Source organism: Numenius arquata, chromosome 5 (assembly GCF_964106895.1).
Source record: "Numenius arquata chromosome 5, bNumArq3.hap1.1, whole genome shotgun sequence".
NCBI lineage: Eukaryota > Metazoa > Chordata > Aves > Charadriiformes > Scolopacidae > Numenius > Numenius arquata.
In genome coordinates, this window is record NC_133580.1 from 13,795,866 (window position 1) to 13,818,689 (window position 22,824).

The window sequence follows — 22,824 nt, forward strand, 5'->3', positions numbered from 1 at the left end:
AACGCTGAGACGACGGTAACGTCAGCAGCCAGGCGCTCTGGGATCTGCAAACTTTTCCACTGTAAAACAATCATCAGATAATCAGCTACTTAACCTCCTCTACTGCCACAGAGAGGAGCACAAGGGCTTCTGCTCCTTCCTCAGGTGTGCTCCTGGGATGCAAATACTCCCACACCCATTTGGGAAGAATAACGTATAAAGATAGGTAGTTTCTTTCTAGCTGGCACAAAAAGGGCTGTGTGTGCCTTTCTTGTGTTTTATTATACAACAGTCAGCGGGCTAAGCTGGAAATCAGGCTGCTGCCTGTCAGATGCAGATATGGATGGCTGTGACAATGCCCTCAGGACCAGGCTGGCTGGCTGTGGCTGAGTGCCTCCTCCAAAGGAGGAACAGGAAGCTTACCCGTTGTGCTGGGAATGTTGGCAGAACCCAGTGTGATTTCTGCATCAGGAGTAGCAGAACTGCTCTCTGCTGCTGTCCCAGAAGGTGCCAGCAGCAGCCCCACAAGATTAGGAAGTGCCCAAGCTGTAGTACTTTGCTCTAGGAAGGGCGGGCAGACGCAGCGTTCACCTTTGCAAGGTGCTCACTGACTGATCTTATTTGCAGCCTATTGAGTAAGGGAGGCTCGTTGCCTGAAAGGCACTGAAACTTCAAAGGTGCTTTTTCGCTGTGTAATTAGCTGCGCTGCGAAGTGTACAAGTCATTAAACTTTGTTTAGTATATTTCTATCTCACATGTCTCTTTATTGCTCTTTGCTAAACCCAGAGCAGGGAAACAGCACAGAAAATAGATCAGCAATGGCCTTCGAGCAGGCTAGCACAAGAAATATACCCTTGTGTGACCTGAACAGAAAGCATTGCAGAAGGAGGGTCAGGAGAAAGTTAATCTTTACAGAACCTGACACAGACAACTCTTGTGCAGTTTCACAGCTGTTAATTTTGTAATACGTGTTGGGCAAACTGGAAATAACTTCAGCAGGGCTTGAGGGTTTAATGATGAGCTCAGAGAAGCAAGCAGCAAAAATCGAAGCAGACTATTTGAGGTAAATGATGCTTACTATTTTTCAAAGAAAAGTATGTCATAGAAAGGAAAAAAAAGTCTGTGAGAAAAATCAGAGAACTACAAAGGCAATTAATGCGTAGGTAATTCAGCTGCAGCTGACAACAAATGACTTTGCTTTCAAAGCTGGGGATGACGTACCGAAGGATAAGAACTTAATAGGATCACTCTCAAAAATAATACAAGAAAAAATACTAAAGGAGGACAATCTAGCATTAGAAAAAGCAATTAGAACAGTTAGGGAATGAGACAGCCAGAGAAGAGATGAATGTACCATCTAGCACAAAATCACCCCCTGCACTGGTAATGCAAAGGGAGCCCTGACCAACAACCAGAGGGTCACACCGGGGAAGCTGCAGTGGCCCCGTGCCAACCACGCAGGGCTTTGAAGAGAAGCGTGTGGCAATGCTCTGGGGAGAACAAAGCCCATGGCAGATGCAAACCAGCACACGCAAAGCAGGGGAGCGCCCTGATGTGAGGAGAGACGTGCCGGGAGATCCGCAAAGCAAACCCCACGCGTGAGCACATGATGCAGGCAAATGGGCAAAGGCCAAGCGTGCAGCATGGGGAGGGAGAGCTGCTCCCATGAATGCAGGGCATTTTCTGTTCCAGCACAGGAAAGGAAAAGGACATTCACGCATAGGCAGCTCCTGAAGAAATACTCATAAATAAATACCAGCACTGGGATGGAAGAAAATCAAATACTTGTTCCACAATATGGGTAAAGACTTGATTTCAGAAGAAAGCTAGCCTTATCTGGCAAAAGGCAAAAGGCAGCAAGGCCCTTAGGTGAGGAAATCAAACAGAGAAGGGAGAAAAAATGGGAGAAAAAACTAAAAATCTAAATTTTGACATAGCAGATATTTCAGATAAGCCATCAATAGGATTGCAAGCCTTAAAAACCTGAAAGCTGGATGGAGATCCTAGTCGTGGTACAGCCCATAAAAGAACATGCTGTAACAGAGGAAGTTAGGAAAAGCTTCCTTAATTTTGCAGTCTGATGTCCATCACTTCAAACAGACCAAGGGAATGGCCAGTTCAGTGCCAACAAGACATATAACGTGGTGACTGCGTTTTATAGTAAGGTGGATAAAGGACTCCACTTTTGCAGCACAGTGTCATGGTTTGGGCAGGACTGGCCACTGAAACAAAGGATACATAGCCAGGCTTGGAAATTACGGAAACAAGGTAGGTCACTGGTTGCAATGGAAAAGAAAACTACCAATGGCTACCGAACACACAAGGTCAAGCGAAGAGCATGGGCATTCACTCCTGAGTGACACCACAGCAGAGCTATTAGATGAGCTGTTGCACTGACCATCGCTTCCCCAGAATGGACCTCCTTACTGCAAGTTGGCTGATTTTCCCAGCTCTGGGGAATCAGTTTGTTTGTACTCAGAAAATGCATGCTTCTCTGCTATTTATATCTTCCATGTGCAGAATATGTTAATAATTAAAATTTTTATTATAGCTTGCAATACACTACATTCCACAATGTATTTAGGTTATATATATATATCAATTACCTTTCATCTTCCATCAGCATATTGCATGGCAACAACGATAGCTAATGAGAAGGCCAGGGAATATTGTATTTGAGAAAACACAGAGAACTGTGAGTTGTGCTGGTTTTAGTGCAGTTAATTTATTTGAACTGGCACCTTTTTTTCTTCACTCATATTCCAGCAAAGTTCAGTTTTTATTTTAATAATAAAATAAATCAGCTCAGTAGTAGAGGTCATGCAGACAAATAGTTCTCTAAAAAAGCCTCAGCAGGAAGAAACAATGAGAAAGATATCACTAAGGCTTTGTTCTTCCTGCCATGCATTCTCTCTCCTTTATCGCTGCCTGATAAGAGCCTCTTTTCATGCCGAAAGTCAGAGAGATAAAGGTGCATCTGTGCTGATAATGTTAACTACCTCCAGCCAGGTCAAAATCAAGTAATTCACACATGCCCGTAGAGAAATGGTGGGCTGAGAAGGTACGTCTAACCCAAGTGCTGAGTGTCGATGACTCTCTTAGTACCATGGCAAAAAAAACCAACCAACCAACCAACCAAAAAAAACCAACAAAACTTTGACTCATTTCTACCTGCACTTTTTTTTACAGAATATTATCTTTGATATTTTTTTTTCTGCATAGCTGGTCAGCCTGAGATTTGACTCTTCCAAGGAAGAAGAAATGTCTTGAAATTTATTGTTGGACTGGCGGGAGCCAAATACAAAGGAAAATCAGGTACTTCTCTGTACCCCTTTTTAGTTATTTCTTGTTTGGGTTTTTTTTGGTTGTTTTTTGTTTGTTTGTTTGTTTTTTTCCAAGATAAATTTGTCCCAAGAAGAAAAATTCCAGTTTGGGTCCACATGTGAATTTCAGATCCCAGGATCCAGTCTGTGCCATTAAAGGATGTGATTTCATGTGGGAAATGTGATATCAGCTGCTGCAAAGGTATTTAAAGGTCTAACAGTTTCTTTAATGTGTTATTTAGAGCCATTTGTAACTTTTAGATCTGAGCTCTGATTATGACTAATCACAAAGCACATTTGATGGTCTTTGCCACTGACTCCTATGCTACAAAAACGTTTACCAGAACATCTGGTCACATCAAGTTGACCGGAAGGGTAGTAACACAGCAAATTCATGACTGGTCTGGGCCTGGGAGCTGGTTTCATGTGTTGCTGGAATTTCCCTGGATCAAAGCTCTGAGCCTCGCTGTATCTCCTCGGGGTTTCCAACCTTTTCATGCGCATATATACACAGCCCTTATATCCTTTCCTCAAGTAACCAAAAAAATAAAATCATCATTCCCAAACTTCCATAGTTAAGCAACAAAACCATGTACAAGTATTCAGGGACCAAAGGCTTTAGCATTTTGCTCTTTTATCACTGGTCATAAATTGCCTTTCCTCAGTGAAGGAGTGGAGCTGAACTATCTCAGTAAAACTGAGTCTGTAAAGGTCATAGCACCAATGGGAAAAGCAAGTGCCCAGCACCTCTGGAAGTCAGCCTGTTTGCACAGTCACTTAAATGCATGAGCTTGGCTGCCAAAAATTGAAAAATTGCTCAAAAATGAAAAATCCTAGCTAAACAGCCTGATGGTTTAAATATATCCTTAAGCAAAAAGAAAGGGAACCATTATAAATATATTAGATCGTTCAAGACTCAAAGTGAACCTTGAGCCGTGCAAATAGCAGTGATTCAGGAGACAAAGCCCCTCTTTCCTCCCCAGATTCTGAGAACAGGGTCTGCAGCTGAGGAGCTGCAGGGGACCAGACCAGAGAACAGAAATGCAGATGAGAAGCTACAGCACAGCATCCAGATTATTAGACATCTTCCCATTTAGTTAGATGGAGTCGCAGGTATCCTGTTTCACCTTTATAACCAGCATCAACTTATTTGCTAGATTGCAGCATGCTGAAAAGGAAACCTGTGAAGCACTGGCATCTAAAAAGTCACAAAAAGTTCCAGAGGATTCTTAATATAGCTGTTCCCATGGTGCACTATCAGGTGAAAACTCATCCCAGATAAATCCTTTTTAGTTTTCACTGCTTTTTCCTCAGTAATATTTTTCCTTTATCTGCCTTTTCTTCTGCCTTTTTAACAAAAGTCTCCTCGATGCAGAAGCACAAGATAATGCTAATTGAGCTTGTCAGGCCTAAATAAAAGATGGGATAATGCAGGGGGCTGCAACCTATGTGGTTCCATCTGGATACATCAACTTCTATCATGTAGCAAGAGCAAACCTTGCTGCGCTGCTTCACACGTAATGGGCAGAGAATTATTGACCTGTCATGTGGGGCACTGGTGTGTTAACTACACCAAAAGACAACAGAACCCACCCATATAGATGCCAGCAAATTCCCTGTAATATCTTAAATCAGCCAGGGGTCATCTGCAGATTGCAAGCTCATCTTGGTTTTTACTTAAATGTAATGTTTCTGCTCCTCTGAATAAGCCCCGGATTGGTTTGGCCATGGTGGTACGCAGGGTCAGATAAATATTTGGATTTTCAAAGATTAAAAACAACAGAAAGGATTAACCTTGTGATCCCACTGACAATACTCGTATGAGCAGGGGTTTGCAGGATTGGGCCCTAGAAAGAAGAATTAGCTTTGTCTAGTCTAACAACAGAAGATGCAGCATGTGAAGTCAGAGCACATCGAGTGCTTCCATTTAGAGGCTCTGCAAACACCAGATGAATATTAACAACTTGATTCAAGTCCATGGGTTATATGTAATTAGGCCAAAGCCAGCAAAAAGACAAACAGTTCTACACCTTCAAATGAATACTTTAGCTTGCTAACAAAAAGCAATTAAGCTGCCTGCCAGTCTAGAGCAAGGCTACAGGGCTAATTTCACACACAGGCCATTCGCTGTATGGTAGCATCACAGCATACCACTGCCGCAACACATTTCCCCTCACTTTCAAATAAAAATCTGCTGGAAATCTCCCATGTCCAGTCACAAACTGCAGAGAGAGCATCCAGCCTTGGGAATCAATCCCACTCCTCTAAAGATGTGCTACAGATCCCCAGGAGGGAACTAGAGAGCAGGGTCCGGCATTTCTTCACATGTATCACACTCCATGGGGAAAACCGTAACAGAAATCTGCCTGTCCAAGTGTCACAATAGGCACTAAGTAAGTTCAGGAGAATTTGCGATTTCAATTAATTGTTACTGATGACACAGATGAGTTTTGGGAGCGCAGTAATTGAGATTTGGGTAATTACAGTTGCATAGTAGAATGAAGAAAAGACTTGAGCTTATTACCTGCACCCAGAACAAGGGCCTGCACATGGGCAGTGACCAGCAGGATGCGCATGTTGGTCAGCTAGAGCCCCTGAGGGCCAGAAAACTGGGGGACAAACAGTGATACTTCATTCAGCTGGCAAACCAAAGAGCCATTTAACGCCCTTTCTAGAGCCTAGTTATTTTGCTACACCATATAAAGCTTCAAGAGACATTAATCCTAGCTCACATTGGCAACAAGAGTATAACAAGAGCATAATTTCATTTCCTGATGTATGACAGAGTTAAAAAAAACAAACACATCTCAGTTTCTCCTAAGAAATTCAAATTAATGGTCCAGAAATGGTGCTTGTGAGATGAACACTTCCTGATGCTTTACAATAGCTTAGATTTGAGTCCAGGCTTTGGAGCTGACCTTACCTCTATAGGGGGACAATCTGCCACCCCAAAACCTGCCACATGCAGGACTGTGCAGACTGTCCAGTATCTTGAACTAAGCTTATTGATTTGTAAAATTATTACTTGGTGGTTTTGCTAAGGAAGAACTGTGCAGGTTATGCAAGCAGAGGAGGTGCAACATTTTTTTGACAGTCCTAAGGGTCATAGATCACAGTGGGGAAGAGAATTTCTGCTGCTGCTGTGAATTAAACTGGGTAGCAATTACTGCCATGATGCTGAGGGAGTTCAATTGGTGCAGAAAACTAGAGGAATTCTTATTAGTTGTAGATCAAGAAAAGTTTGATACTACTTCCTGGAGGAAATCCAAAGTCATCTTGGAAACAATGCAATAAGGAGGTGAAAAATCTTTATATTCTTTTGTGCTTTAATTCCTAAGATCCCTACTCTGCAAAAATGGAGAAAATTCCACGTACAACATCCCTACACTTATAGTCAAAATTTCCTGAAAGTGATCACTTATTTTTAGCTGGACATACCAACTGCTTCTGTTTACTGTACAGCTTTTGTTTTGCTATGCAAAATACTTATAATTTTTATTCTTGTCCTCCACAGTATGTGCTAATCCACTCTATTTCACTCCATCATTTAAAAATGCACTCCTAATTTGGTGTCCAATGCCCTCATTTCTCCAATCCAAACACTGGCAACTATGCTTCAACTTGGTCATACACACTACTCACAGAGATGCACTTAAAAAAGTTAAACATGCAGCTGTCTTTTGCAGTAACAGCTGTCTGAGATGAACTAGCTTGAAGTAACAGATGTACAAACTGACAGGAGGATACAAAACACAATACACAAAATTTCATAACTTAATACATACTGCTATAATGAAGTCATTATTCCAACATCACACATATACCTTTGAGCGTGTCATTCATGGTGTAACACCTTCACTTTCATGCACAGTAGTTAGAAGTAATTTTTCTCAGACCTAGTTTGGTGTGACGCTGTTCCTGAGGTATTAAGCATCATTGTACTTTCCTAAAAGATCAGAAAGCTGTAAGTGCTTACATCTCTCTTTCATATGTCAGTGGGATGCCTAGTGCTGCAGTGCTGTTGTGCACCACTTAATCGCTCTAGCTCACCTGGCACTCAGATTATGAGTTCACAGCCCTATAGTTTTCCCCCTGCAGATGGGTCTTAGCTGCCATTCTTCATCGATCTTGCTTCCCATTGTCCTGTGGCTGCAGAGTCAGAACTGTTGGTATAGTTCCAGTGACTAATTCCTGCATGACTTCCCAGAATATCACATAAGGAACATGCTTTCAGAAAATAAGCAGATTGCTAATTCCCTGCAAAATGTACCTGCACCCCAGGGCACCAGAAAGGCCAAAATGCACCTGCACCCCAGAACCCCCAGTAACACCCATTATTATATTGTTTTGAAAAAATTACAAACTGGCAGAAGGACTGTATAACTTCAGATGCAGCCAAGTGGCAATCCTATGAGAAATAGCCTATCACTTAAAGTGTCCTCATTACCCACTCTGTTACTTTCTGCCACTCACAAACGATGGAGCCACCCGGCTACTCTCAGATAAGTTCGATTGTCCTTCCTCTTGTCATCATGACATATTCCTCTTCTATTAATCAGGTGATGGCATTTCTGTCACGTCCAGTAAGGATTTGAGATGAGAGACCCAGCAGTGCATAGCATCCAGTTGCATTCTGTGCTGCTTGTATAGAACATTCTGATCTTCACATACAGAAACAGCACAAAGCTTATGGAAATTCTGGTGTGCATTTGAATTTTGTCTGCTTTGCTGGTGAAACAGTGTCTCCCATAACCAGCTCCTGACAATGGTTTGGCAAAAGAGAAAAATGGGCTGGGTGAAAAAAGTCGAGATTGAAACTGCTTCAGGGCACCCCTAGAAAAATGTATTTATTGAAGTCTGAAATAGCTTAGTAGAAAAACAACAAAATTATGGCAGAAAAATTCTTCCCTCTCTGAGTCAGGAATCACTCAAAGCTGTGTGGAGATTTTACTCTTTGCTTGCCTTGCTCTGTCTTCTGCAGATACCCAGTGGTTTCATGCTGTGTGCCTACAGTGCTTAATTAACTACCAAGCCCTAACCCCCATACTGGGGAGACCCAATGAAGAGTGAAGAAAGAGCAGTTTAGATTCTGTAATCTCACAGCAGAAATTCACGTATGTATGAGACAAGGGAGAAAAGCTAACCTGAAGAATAACTGCTACAAATACATTAACATATTCATCTCTGGAAGAAAGGATGGGAGAAAGACTGTGTGCATTGCAGCAGTGCCACTGGCTCATTAACAAGTGGAATTAATTAAGATATCCTGACCAGTCCACAGCAGGGAAATCAACAACAGAGATGCACTCTCATCCCTGATGTCTAGCTCATTTTATTTCTCTGCAGAGTCCTGCACATGGCACCAGATTTCCTACTGATGCATTTGAGAAGAAGACCTCCACCCCACTCCAAGGGCTTCTGGGTCCTTTCCCCTCCTCCCTCCCTGGAATGCTGTCATTCTTCGTGCATTCAATGTGATATAAATACCAGGAGGAAGAAATGCCCAGTGTAGCAGCCAGCCTACTGTGATTCAGAAAGGGGTAGACCTGATTACAGGAGGTTAAAAAATGACCTACAGTTGTAAAGCTCAATTTATTACTGAGTTGGTTTCTTCAGGGAAGAGATTAATTGGTATTTGCCCCTAGAAGACACATGAAGAAAACTTGTCCCTGAGAGAATGCTGTGAACATGCAGAAATATTGGCTTCAAAAAACAAGCTGCATGCACTGCCCGAGAAGAGGCTGGAAGTGACTGCCTCTTGCCTTCCCAAGAAATGTCACTGCTCTCAGCAGCAATTGCAGTATGACAGCTTAAGTGACAAAAGAACTACCCTGTACCATTTCCACTGTCATTCTTCTGAGTAGGGGGCTCACGCTGCACACTGAATTGAGCGTTATGCCTTGGTTATCTGGTGAGCTCAGTCCTTTACCCTCGGGTCTCTCACAAGCATATTTTCTGATGGAGCAACTCACTGTTCCCAACTGCTCCATATACAAAAACGTCAATTCAGCAGTCTGCTCTGGACCGTTCACTTCAGTTAATTGTAATGATGGGTCTCTCTAAGTCATGTGGGATTGTCTGTAATGTGTCACTGCATCACTCAAATTATTCAGGGAAAAGAATGATGAGTGGTTTGTATCCCAGTGAATAGCAAATACTGCTATTCTTATGCCAGTCTTAAGTTTGGGCTTTGTGTCAGTGACAAGCCTATTTGATGACAATAAAGGAAGGGGAATGGGAGAAAATGGCCAAGGAGACTATCTTTGTTTTCTGCCCCTCATTCCAGTCTCCCTGGAATGTGAGGAGTAGCGCTGCACAAAGAGAAAGCACTTAAAGCATTGAAACAGGCTGATAAAGCAGCGATGCCTTTGTGATAAGCTGTTTTTCTGCTTATTTAGAAGGTCAGTGGTCCAGTTTTTCCTCATACTTTTAAATGCAGTAAGGATCAGATGTCGGAAAGTATCACCGATTTGCCTGGGTCTGTGCTCAGTTTGACTGGATAACAAAATCTAGGAGCCATTTGAATCAGCAGATGATCAACAGCAGTTGTGGGACCCGTTCAAGCAGACAACTCAATATTCTCCTTTGTGCTCCAGGAAAGGAGCTCACCCATACATTTCCCCAGAGATTTGTCCAGGAAGCTGGGAATGGAAACAGTAGGAGAGCTGATGCTGGTTCTTTTCTTCTCTGTTTTGTCCTTCGTCTTCTAAAGTAAATCCAAGAGTCACCCAAAGCAGAGAAGGAAGTCTCTGCCTTGTACTTCTGAGTGACCAGCTAAGGACACAAATTACTTTCCTAACTCCTGTTTCTGTTCACAGAGGATGCAACACTTCATCACCTCACTATCTGTAACCCTATCATGTTAGGCATCAGAACTGAAAAGTAAGTGCCCACTGGTTTACCTTAAGTTTTGTGCACACAACATTTAGCTTCCTTCCATACTGTTTCTGTGTAGTTTACCTGAAGAGCCTTAAAATGCAGAGCTGTGCTGCTTTAGTTTTCAATCTGTCGACAAATTTAATCATCAATGTACAGATTGTTTTTTAGGTACACAGAATGAGATTACAGTAGAGAGACCAGTTTTGAACATGCAAATGAAGATATAGTTAAGTTTGAAACTGGCTCTACAGCCAACTGGCAGCCTTGAGCTGCCTCAGCTCAGATCCATCCTGCACAGAGGCTACTCAGAAATCTGAGATTAGGGGTCTACAGAGTCAGTTGCCAGGAGACTGGCTGGTGTTACAAATGGAAATAATCTAATTTCAGTGGGAAGACTGTGGAATAAGAAATTACAGGACTGGGCTCCTGATACACAGGGTTTCAAACAAGAAAACAGTAAGGGGGGGGGGGAAGACCCACAACACCCACCCCCCAGGTTAAAACCAAACATCAGGAAACAGTGGGAAGGCTTCCCTTTATATACCCTCTCTGCTACAAAGTAAATCAGCTGCTAATGACAAGGTGATCAGTGAGGTTACTCTGCAGAAGACAAGGGCAGATCACAGCTGATAAGCCTTTTCCAGCTAAGAAGAATTACAAACAGAGCAAAACCTCCTCCGCAAGCATGATTCAGGCTAGCGAGTAGAAATCCCAGCTATCTGCTGTCAAAAACTCGGGGCAGCAGTCTCCAGCATCCCAGAAGATACATACTTGCTATAAGCCAAACAGATGAGAGAAAAACATGGAGAAAAATAAAAGCAAAAAGAGAGAGAATGAGATAACTTACGGCAATGAGCTGGTAGGAGTTGTTCATCATGGCTATGAGCATGTTCAGCAACACAACAAGGGAGATGACGTTGTAGGTCCCAAACATAGTGGCCCCAACAAATTCTGTGAACTCATGTCTGGCTTTCACGTTGGTGACGTAGAGATTCAGCAGACCAAACACAGACCAGAAGAGTGACTGGAGGGTCTCGAAAAGTCTGCAAATAAAACAAGATTTTTACTTGGCTACCTGACTCTAGGGAATGGAAAACAATGCCTAGTTCAGATGGGGAGCACATCAACATTGGGAGCCTGGGACACCACAGAGCAGCTGCTCAGTACAGCCATTTATTCTCCCTGGGAAGCAGTCTCCACTCCAGGCACAGTGACCCATTGGCCAACACGTGTGAGAGCTGTGTTACATCAACATTTGATACCTGCCAGAGAGCCCTGTCCACATCCTCATGAGATGCAATGAGACAAACTGCCCTCAAGGAACCCTTCTCCACTCTACACACATACAAAGAACAGCCACAGTATATTCCCTCTGACTGAAATTGCCATGCTGGGATACTGCTGTTATCTTTAGATATAAACTCTCCTATTTAATCAATGCCTGCATCATTAACATGTTTGCAGACTAAATGTTCAAGGGAACTCATCCCCAAGCACAGCATGGCCGTAGTAGTTAAATAGTGCACAACAACGAGGCACTATGAGTAGCAGATGCGAGAAATCACATCCACTTGCTCCTTTTGCACTAACGAAGGCTGAGCACTTGCAATTATTGTGGCTGCAGGTGCACCAGGCCAGCATGCCAACACCCCGTCTGTTAGCAATGCACCTGGCCAAAAATGCTGGTGGCTGTGGCTTGTTTGTGCAACAGCTCCCACCCACCACAGTGCAGTGCCCTCAATAGGATGCTGCAACAATTGATCAGTAATGACTCAGATGAAAGGGAGTCATCACATTAATTCAGCTTGAGAGGTTTTCTTCTTCTGAAGTCTTCCTTCCAAAGATGAACTAGACCTGACCTCACTGTGCTTTACAGCTGATGAGATCATCCCAGGTCTCTATTTGCTTTAGCCGGAGACAAGTGACCTTTCGCAATCACGTCAAATACATAATCAGCAATCTAAATAATTGCTCTATTTGGGCATCTTTGTTTCGGCTTTTCCAAATACGGCATAAATGACATATCATCAAAATATGACATTTATATGCTTTAAGAGTTTCCATTTTGGCCTGAGGTCAGTAGGTATTTTCAAATACTCCTACTAAAAAAATCAATACAAATAACTCAGATACTTTACTTGACATACCAGGAATCTGTTCTCCCAGCTTCTCCAGGCATCTGTTCTATATGTAGCCCTGTGCTTTATATGTTGTGGACTTAAGTTTTTCACTGGTCAAAATTATAAAGCCTCTTTAAAGCAAAAATCCTTTCTCCCAAAAGTTAGCTTGTTTGTTAGATGTATTTACTAAGTGAGGTGGTAAAATAAGGATTAACCAAAGAATGCTAAGCATTCTTCTACTGAAAAATGGTGGAGAACTAGCTATCTTTTAACTTATTTTAACTATTAGCAGTAAAAGTACAAACAATTTGGGCCCAGACTAAGGCAAATACATTTACATGTGGACATGTAGTACCCCTTGGAAAAGTCAGCAACTGGTTTCTGCAACTTTACATAGAAGAAAGCCCTAAGTTACTCTTTCCTCAGTGTTTAATGACAGGCCAGAACCACAATCTCTTTTCACAGTGTTTCAGGTGGGGCTCACACTACTTCGGAGAAGCAACTCTAAAAAAAAGAATTTTGGAAATTGTGATTGAGAGACTATCCCCTCCTGCCGAGTATATTTTAAGCAAACACGAGAAATCTCAAAGCTATGCCACTCTCCATGGCAGCTTAGGGACAGCAAGTGCACCCCTCTGCCACAGGAACCCTCCTGACCTCCTGCAGCCCCTGGAGAAATGGCCCCAGCAACCAGCATGACCCTCCAGTGAGAATGACACAGCAGGCAGTAAGGTGTGACTTCCTCCGCCCCTTCCTCCTCTTCCTCTCTCTCTTCTCCCTCCTTCAGTTGCCAGAACCACAGCAATAAACATATTTTCAAATTGTTTGCCTAAGCAGTAGACACTCTGCTTTCTAAGGGATGGTGAGGCCAAAGCATAAAAACCTTAAATTATTCATGACTTCACCTCATTGCTGTCACAAAGGAATATTACTTTTCCATGATCTGTGTTTGCGATGCAGAAAATTTCCTCACCAAGAAAATATTAAACCCATCCTTTGGAAGTAATAGGAAATAATGCACCAGTAAATAGGTGTCACATTTTAAACAAGCTGTACAAACACGAGCTGCGTCCTGCTTTTCCTTCCCTTACAAAATTAGATCTTATTGTGTGACTGCTTAGAAATGCTGGTAGAAATCAAAGGGTACTGATTGAAAGCTTTTTACATTTATCCTTTCATTAGGGATGAACTATGAGCAAACCTAAGGTAACACCAGCTCTGACTTGAATTCACTCCAGCCATTGCTCTCCCCAGCCCAACAAGGTAATTTTCTGTTTTGCAGGTTGCTCGTTCTTAGCCAGTCACCCATGCTGTGCCTCTGCTCAAGGGCCAAATGTCAGCTTGTGCTGGGGGTGTTAATAACGACTATTTAAACTTTTAAGAGCACGTTAAATAAATTTTTTAAGCAAGTCTCAAACAAAAAGTAACTGCAGAGCATTCTGTCCCCTGCCAGGAGACCTCAATCCTAATGGATCCCCTCCCACTGTGATTTTGTTTTAAACAAACCTCCGCCATAAAGGCTGAGCCCCCTCAATTTCCTTTCTGTGCTACATTCTCCTTGGCAGGGGGGTTAAACTGAATGTTAGGGTGGGAGAAATTGTGGTCTGTATTTAAGCTGATCTGCACACTTTCTGTTAAGTGGTTCTCTATAATTTCTAGTTCCCAAGATATTATACCTTCTTACAGACTTAAGGATCTTTTTTTTTTCCCTGCTGACCCAAGGCTCTTTTTCTTTAGTCCAGTCCTGCTGTTGTGTTCTCCACTAACCTGCTGACAGTGAAATCTGTAACACAACTGGTTTGCAATGGAGACAGGTCCAAACCAGAATGCAGAACTGAATACATCTGTTCGCCATAGCTCCAGGGAAAGGCAGGCTCTAGTCCCGAACTTTGTGGTTTTGACCCTTCATGAGCTAGAAGTTGCCACTTAACAAACATTGTACTTGCCAAACATTTCTTTCTCTGGCTGCTGCACCAATATGGACATAGATCAAGGAATAGTATTTGTTATTTAACTCCTTTGCAAAGGCAGCACAACACATTTCTGGGGCATGCAAAGCAATTAAAATAGAAAAAAGACTGAAGTCTTTAATTCTGTTTTTCATTAGCACAGTGCAGTTCCATTCACTTCCTCCAGAAATAGATGGGTTTAATGAGAAAATTAATCAAGCCTATGGTGTTCCTGCTCTGTAGTGGAAAATGGCAGCATTTCTGGTCCACCAGGTCATGATGCTTTTGTAAGGCTGGACTCCATCCCGTGAAAATCCCCTACTTCTCTTAAGGAGGGAGCCCACAGGACAATGTTGGAGCCTTTCCTCTTCCAACCTAGTCATGTGGCCTCAGCCATCATCTGCTTTTGATAACAGTGTGAATATGTCACAAATCCTTTCTTAACCTCAAGCCTTCAGCTAAGGAAGGGTGCAGAATTATTGGGCATTATGACAAGTTTTATTTAATTTAGCATAAAGTGGTGGACAACAGTTTTGTTTTGCTTGTTTGCGGGGCGTAGGCCTTTTTCTAGACTGTGCTTTATTTATTTCTCTTCACATTGTGTTTTAAGTACTGTGCGAGCAGCAAGAACAATTGGGTGGGGGCTGATTATTATAATTATTTCCACTATTAGTAATTAAAACAAATACATCAGAAAGACAATTCATGTTATTTTTCAGCATGTGCTATCTCTTTCAGCCCTGCCAGCTGTCATCACGGCAACTTCCATGCCAACATCTCAATACAGCACCAGCATTTCCAGCAAAAAGGATTTTGCTGGGATTTTAGTCTCACCCCACTGCAAGGAAATCAGAGAAGCCTGCAACATCATGTATGCATAAAACTTGCCTAGGTGAGATTGTTGTTGTTGCTGTATCACATTATTTATTAATACCTTTTTTTTCATAACCCTTGTTTTCTACATTTTGTTCAGCTTCCCCTCCTTTCCTTTGGAATCAGACAAAACAATTATTATGGCAAAAGATACTTGCTTTTTCAAATATACTGAAATGATACATAGCCATAATAAAACTTAAGTTGCAGAATCTTATAGAGAGACTTTTTTGTCCAGTACTAAAGCGATTGTCTCCCACTTCCAGACCTAAGTAAGAGTCTTTCTGACAGCAAAGCTCAGCAGAATGTCTGCCCCAGTTAACTCACACCTTTCCTGTACAGTCAACCAGCTCACCTGGTATTTACGAATGAATAAATAAAGGCATTTTCAGTGCAGTGACAGACAACAGGCAAAGGCAGGTAAGACAGGGGACAGTGGAAGTCAACCTTAAAAACAGAAAGGAAAGGATATCTTACGTGGAGAAGGCATTGTTCTGTTTCTCACATCGGATCCCCTTGCAGTTGTTGGGTTCCTCCGAGGCACTGGTCTCATAATAAAAATAAAGCTGGTTCAGTCCATTGGCGAAAGCCAGAAGCACCAGACAATAGATAAAAAGGAATTTAAGGATGTCTAGCAGCATGCGTCCCAGAGAAATCTGCAAGGGTCCCAGGTGTGAATTTGCTGTAAACAGGGATATGAGACGCAAGGAACTTAAAATGTTGGATATTGCAAAGAGGGCTTCTGCAATGAGAGTCGGGTGCCACATCTCCCATTCCTCCCTTGGACGAGAACCGTTATACTGAAAGAAATAACAAGGGCGTAAAAGTGAATTATTTTGTAATTACTCTGAGTCACACCTGCTAATACTAATGCTTCACATATATATAATAACCAGATACTGGTGACACAAGAAATACTTTTAAAATCTTAATTCTCAGCTACTGTCAGACTAACATTTGGGATTCAGGATTGAAGCTGACTTGATCAGGGCAGAGACTTAGGTTTAATGATGTCTTCTTATGAACTCTCCCTATTGGATTATGACCCTCTGATATGGATAGCTGTGGGACCAGCTTTTCTTTAGAGGCTTCTGGTACGTTAGCCTAAATTTAGAAAACAGGCTTTCTGAATTTTGAGTTCAGTGTTTGCAGGTTCTTCAGGTCCGTAAGTTCATACACAATCTCCTTCTCTTTCAGCATTTAAAGGGCTTCAGACAGCCCTTGAGCAGGTTCAGGTCAGAAATTTCCAATTACGTTTTTTCTTTTTCCTCCTAAATATGACTGCACCTTCAAAACACTGCATATTCCAGGAAGAATGCAAGGGAGGGAGAAGGGAGGGAAGAAGGAAAGCAATGAACTATTGAGTGCAAGAACTGGATGCTTTCCTTCCCTAGTAATCTCAAAAAAAGTGCCCAGAACCAAAATGCTTTCTTCATATTAATTTTCTTATTAGTTAATTTGTCATGGCAATTTTAGAAGAGTTGCTGAAGCAGAGGTCATAATTACAGCTGAAGCACTGGATATGTTTGAGTGCATCAATTATAACATTAACTTGGTTTGTAATGTAACTGTAAAAGCATAAGCATTTTCTGTGCAAAGTGCAGCCAGATGCAAATAGGTAACACAAAAGAGCTGGTTGTCTAAATGTAACTGCTCTGGGACAACAGAATGGAGTCAAAGACATTTTATCATCAAGGAATAACTGTCCTTTTAACATTTGTCTCTGCTCATTTAATATGTATAAAAAGGCAAAAATGTATTTAGAATAACATAGCTAATAGTGGAGCCAGTGTGTTTAGGACTCTTAAAATAATTTTTGTACCTTTTAAATGGAAATGGTATCAGTATCATACTGACACATGAGTTTGCAGGGACATTCTATTTAAATCTGAAGGTCCAATACACGAGCTCACAATTTTTCCAAAGACAGAGCTAAAAGCAAGTTGATATTTCAAACTATTCCTCTGTATGAAGGAGCTGATATATGATTACAGTGTGACTTCTGATTGCTTCTGACATTTCCCCGACTGTTCTTTACTCCATGTACATCATGACCTGAGTCGGTTAACTTGATTTGAAGATGGATCTTAAAATGTTTACAAACAGGCAGACATGTTAACTTTTTGCCAGAATCCAGCAGCGGGGGCGGATGGTTGTGGTCAGAAAGCCTCCCCTGCCTAGAGAGCAGATTTGCACAGTTGTTTGTGATTCTCTTCTGTGTGCTGGCTGGACACAGCAGCCCAGGGGCTCTCTGCTAGGGCTTAGCATAGATTGCATATAAAGGTATGTGAAAAGGTCTTCATCTCACATCTATTTTTAAAGCAACTTGTTAGGGTCGTATTTTGGCCCTCTCTAAACCGATGGTATATTCTTGCTTGGAAAAGAGTAGCCTCTTCAGAGCAGCCCAGCGTGATAGGTAGCGAAGAAACAGCAAATTTTAGAGATATCTAATGAAGCTGGGTATCTGGGAAGGCTGGAGTTGTTTGGGTTAGTCATCAGAAGATGAAGATGAAACACAGCAGAGATGTATACAGGATAGTACAAATAAGTTATGCCAGGCAGTCACATTCCCCATTACAAGATAATTAAATGCAGCAAATGAAAACTGATTAAGAAAGTATTTTTACCCTATAATTAGCCTGAAGATTTCATTGGTATTGGAGAATATTAAGGTCAGGTCTTGGAACCAGTCAAATCAAGAAAAAAAAGTCTCCACGTAAAGACAAGGATGGGAAACATTAGTGTCAGGATGCAATTTATTTTTCTGATATTTGGCAGAAAGCTAAATGTCCATGTAATCCTTCGAAGTTATAAGAAGTGTTAGAATATGGTATATTGGCATATATACCAGCCTTTTCCAGCTCGGGGCTGTTCTATAAATAACAAAAATCTTTACAAGTCATGTTGCAAAAGGTTTTGAAGCCATTATCAACGTTACAAATCCTCGTGTTCCAGAGCGTACTGCAACCTCTAAGTGACACAGGTCAGAAGGGAACTTCTGTGAGCGTGCTGGTTTAAAACTATTCATATATAAAACTTTATGCACCTCTCAGAATTGTCTGACATTGGTCCTCATCAGGAGCAGACCTTATTAGATCAGCCAAGTTTAATCCAAGTGGGTCTGATCTGTACTCAAACAGATATATTGATGTAAGAATTCTTTTGTGTGCTGGGATATAGGTCCTAATAGTTAGCCTGCAAGTTTCTGTAGTTCCAGAAGTAGTACAGAGTATATAAAGCTGCATTTCCTTTGTAGGTGTGGTTTGGCTATGAGTTTAAATCTCAGTATGTGACTGTATAAATCTGTGAATGCACAGCTCTTCTAGTAATTTGTGTGAGAGAAAGAAAAAGAACGAGATTGCTAACATTTTAAGATTTGTTTGTGAATATTACAATTTCCAGCCTCTTTTTTTTGTTGTTGTTTTGCTAACAGTTTAAAGACCAACCTTTCAAGTCTCTAATTTCCTTACTGGTTCTGAATATTGGGAGAAGAAAGATGTAATCTATTCCTGCTTTGATGCTGTTACAGAGCTGCCTCTTCAGGGAGCAGCAACTATCTTAAAGCTTTTCCCTTTGAAAAACTAACTAACCACTATGCAGCCTTCTGGATTTTAAAAAGGCCCCATAGTAGAACTGCTTGCTAAAGAGGTTTTTTATAAAAGCCTTGCCATTTTGGAGTCAATGAGCTTTGTGAAATTTTGTCCTCTTTTCCTCTCTGCCTGCACACATGCTAGGGTGAGACTAAACAAGGTTGCTTTGGGGAAGTGCTTGTCCTGGTTATTAGGAGCCGGGCTAAAAGAAGCAGTATCCTTCTACCAGGGTAAAACCAACACAGCAGCACAGCAAAACTAGGAAGCACATAAATATAAATGGCCAAGGAGCAGACTCCAATTACTTGATTTACACCTGTGTAATTACACAAACTATAGTGAATTTACTGCTGATTCATACCAAGAAAAGAATCAGGCCAAGCACGCAGCTCCAACTGAAGCCAAAGAGAGCCACTGCATAAGGAAGTTTGCAGGAGGCCATCTGTGTCTTGTCTGTGTCTTTGAAAAAGAGAGACAGAAGGAAAGTGCTGCAGGCCATCCTCTGGCTTCAAAACATGTGCATACGCTAACTTGGAGCATCAGAAGTTTATAAATGTGGAAGGTGCTTTTGAGGATGAGCTCTGATGTGCATTCTCACCATAAATGGAACATGACAGTGAAGAATCTACATGGTGTTAAAGCTCCAGCACACTTCTTTGTCATTTCCTTGCCTATAGTTTAAAATTATGTATTGAAGAGAATGAGTTGACTCCTTTATATCAGATGGAAGCTTCCTACTTACCTGGCTTGCTTCTCTTAGTACACTTTTCACAAACTTCTGATCTACGGATCTGTAGGACTACAGATTATAAATATTGGCTGTTGATGTTTTCAGATAATCCTATTCTTGCTTTTCTTTTACTGTTTTATTTAAAAATCATGTTTTCATTACGTCTAGCGTTGTTGAAAGAGTTCCAGTGTAAGAATGGAAAACAAAACGTCTCTTTGGCAACTGAGTAGCTACAAAGTAGACAGCAAGTGTGGGAACTTCTACCCAATGCCCAAACAATCTACTTCTGTCTTAATCAAAGAGTCAGAATGAGAAGGACAATCATTCTCCAAACAAATTAATAAGCCTTCCCGGTGAATTTTCAAAACTAGACTGCTTGAAAAGCGGCTACTCTCTTTAATCTGTAATTTTGATTTTGACAGTTTCTACCCTGTGTACTACAGTTCTCACAAGCAAGTTACAAATTCTCTTTCCAAAGTTACTGTACCTTTACGTAGGCAACAATTTTAAGGGAGATAGTTGCAAGATAGAGCGAGTTCATTGCAAAATCCATCAGATTCCACCAGTCATGTACGTACTCATTGAATCCACCATCCCACATTTCCTTGATTTCTCCCCAGATAAAACCTGTAGAAAGAAAAAGAGATTGTCATGATGAGGTATTTGCCATTAAAGCACTGTGTATATCTGATGTAATAAAAGACAATTCTAAATTAACAGCTTGGAGAAAACGTCTCATCCCTCCTGTCTTCTATGAAGTATAATAATGCTGATTATGATACATTTTACAACTCTGTGGGGAATGTAGTCTAGAGAGATATGAAAAAGACCACGGTTTCCTATCCAGGGCTCCAGATATACACACAAGGAGACTGCTTGAAACATATGTTAATTATAACTAGTATGAGTGGATTGGCTCAGATGAAATTTGTGTGAATATTTAAGCAATTGTATTTGGTATAGTTTCTAATAGGTTGTCTGCTCTCATAGAAACTAGAAGTAATTCATTGGTCAGTTGGACAGAACTGATTTTTCCTGACTTTCTCTGCAGAACATGCACCACTAGTACCAGCTTCTGCATGCCAGTACATTTCCTCCCTGACCTGGAAATAGCACACCAAAGAGGGAAGAATTAAATTCATTCTGTGTGCTCAGTCACTGTATTTATGCATCTTGCTGAACAAAAAGCCCATAGGGACTTTCTCTGAAAAAAGGTAGGACTCAGCACGAAAAAGGGCACTGCAGCCTGGCACCGCATCCCTCAGCAATGACTCACATAATGTCAAATATGGGTATGGGTTTAGCGAGGTGAATATTTGTTCCCAAGGATACAGCCAGAGCCCATGATCTCAACTCTGAAATGCCTTCTGGTAATAATCCTTGGCACTTGCTAACCTTCACTATACCTCCTTGCAGCTGGAGGGGTGAGGGGCAGCTTCTGAAGTTCATTACCAGACTGCTAAACTCACCTGGCATACAATTCTAATTTTAAGTAACTTTATTGAATGTCCTTTAATGTCCTTTATTGTATGACTGTTTAAGTGGTTTTGAGAGCCTAAGTCCCCTTAAGAAGCAAATGGCAGCTAGGCTCCTTCATTATCTACATGCTTCTGAGAATGTCTTTAGAGCCCACAGATATTTTGAATTACTCAGTCTACAACATTATCCTTGAATGAAGACCTGAAATGTGTGAAAAAAAACCCAAACCAACAAAATACACCACCAGGTGCATTGCCAATATAGTTACCCAAATTGCTGCCCATACCTAACCACAGGATATTGCAGTGGTCACTGAAATGCTACTTGCAACTCAAGATTTAGGACCTGAAAGTTCAATCTGAAGAGCAGATAACATTGAAATGAACTGCTGCAAATATCCAAATATCAATCTTAGCTCTTCAGCTGCCAGCCAGCAGGTCAATGGTCAGGTAAGCATAATGTCAAGGCCAATAAGGTAATTTTATTACAGCTGCCTCCAAATCTTTGCATGTACACAAAAACATAAAATAAAATAAAATAAATCAATGGAGAGGAGCCTGTTGAAGAACTCATACACTGTATTTATAGTGAGTTATCATTGCTGGTTACTATAGTTACTGCAATGCTGTGCGTGCCTGTTCTCTCTCTCCTTTTATAGTGGAAGATATTTCTTAAATAATAACCTTTAATCTGGTGAAACAGTTCCAATTTCTCCATTTAATAAACAGTCCCACAATATCCCTATTTATCTGAAACAAAGGAACTCAAAAAGAAGAGCAGACAGCTGTGAGAGGTGATTTTGAAAGGTTTTTTTTAATGGATTATCCTTCTTTCATCTGCAAATCAACTTTGCTCAAATGCCTACCATTTCCCTCAATTTTAACCATGAAGTTAAGGATGAAGTGAAGAGATCACCTAAGCTCAGAAAAGACATTTAACCTCAGCTTATTCTGAAGTTTCTACTAACACGTGCATTTCAATGCCATAAATCAGTTTAACAAGATATTGAGGCTTGAGTTACCATTTGTAAGCTGTGGTAGAGCTATGCAAGGAGCAAAGTGCCCTTGGTCATGATGGAGAGTGATTTGTGAACACGTTTGCAACTTTTCCTTTCTTTCGTCATTTTCCATCAGCAATTTTAAGTTTGGCACAGCGAACAGCTAGGTTCATTCAGCACAGAAACAGCCTGATCCAGAGCCACCACAGAAACGAGGAGCTGGGGCCCGGTGTTACCAGGAGAGGGGAGCCAGCAGGCACAGGAAAGCAGAGGTGGACCCATGAGAAGCATTGAGGAACCATAAGGAGAGTTCCAGAGATTGAGGTTTGTGAGATGTGTCCTCACAAAGCACCAGTGTGCCTTTCCAGACCACTGACCCCCTACTAGAGAATGGCAATTCACTGTTATCTGGGGTTTCACACTGAAATGTCCCAGGCTGTAGGGACAGAGGCTAGAAAGGTGTGGAAATCATTCCCTGTGAACAGGCCTCCTAGTTACACACCAGCTCACAGTGGTGCTACATGTTAATGGCACAGCAAGGGAGATGGGAGCTTAATTAGAGGACAGATCATGCTTCTAGTGGAGTCTATAGGTTTTCACTTGCTGTTGTGTTGGAGCTCAGTTTGAAAGAGTAAATACTTCTCTCTCATCAAAAATATATCCAATTATGCTTCTCTGCTCTTCTCCCTCAGTGGCTCTATCCGCTCCCTCCCATCCCATCTCACTACCTCACCCATACGTCCTACCCTCAGAACATAGACATCTCCTTTTCTTCACAGTCATGGTTGCCCAAGCCAGATCAGAATGAGAGACTCACATTTAACCATCTAATAGTGTCATCCTTCTCCTGCTTATATTAAAGCGCTTGATATTGATTTGGTCAGTGTTTATCAGCAGAGAGGCAT

At 41.5% G+C, this 22,824-nt stretch overlaps 1 protein-coding gene across 1 annotated transcript in view; it reads right to left on the reverse strand.

Moving 5' to 3' along the window:
• Positions 1–22,824, reverse strand: part of TRPC5 (transient receptor potential cation channel subfamily C member 5) — a 65,777-nt gene that overhangs the window by 9,064 nt on the left and 33,889 nt on the right. The window contains exons 4-6 of the mRNA XM_074147171.1: positions 19,931–20,070; positions 15,601–15,923; positions 11,029–11,224 (exon numbers count right to left, since the gene is read on the reverse strand). Of these exons, the coding sequence (XP_074003272.1) occupies positions 11,029–11,224; positions 15,601–15,923; positions 19,931–20,070 (659 nt within the window). The remainder of the gene's footprint in view (positions 1–11,028; positions 11,225–15,600; positions 15,924–19,930; positions 20,071–22,824) is intronic.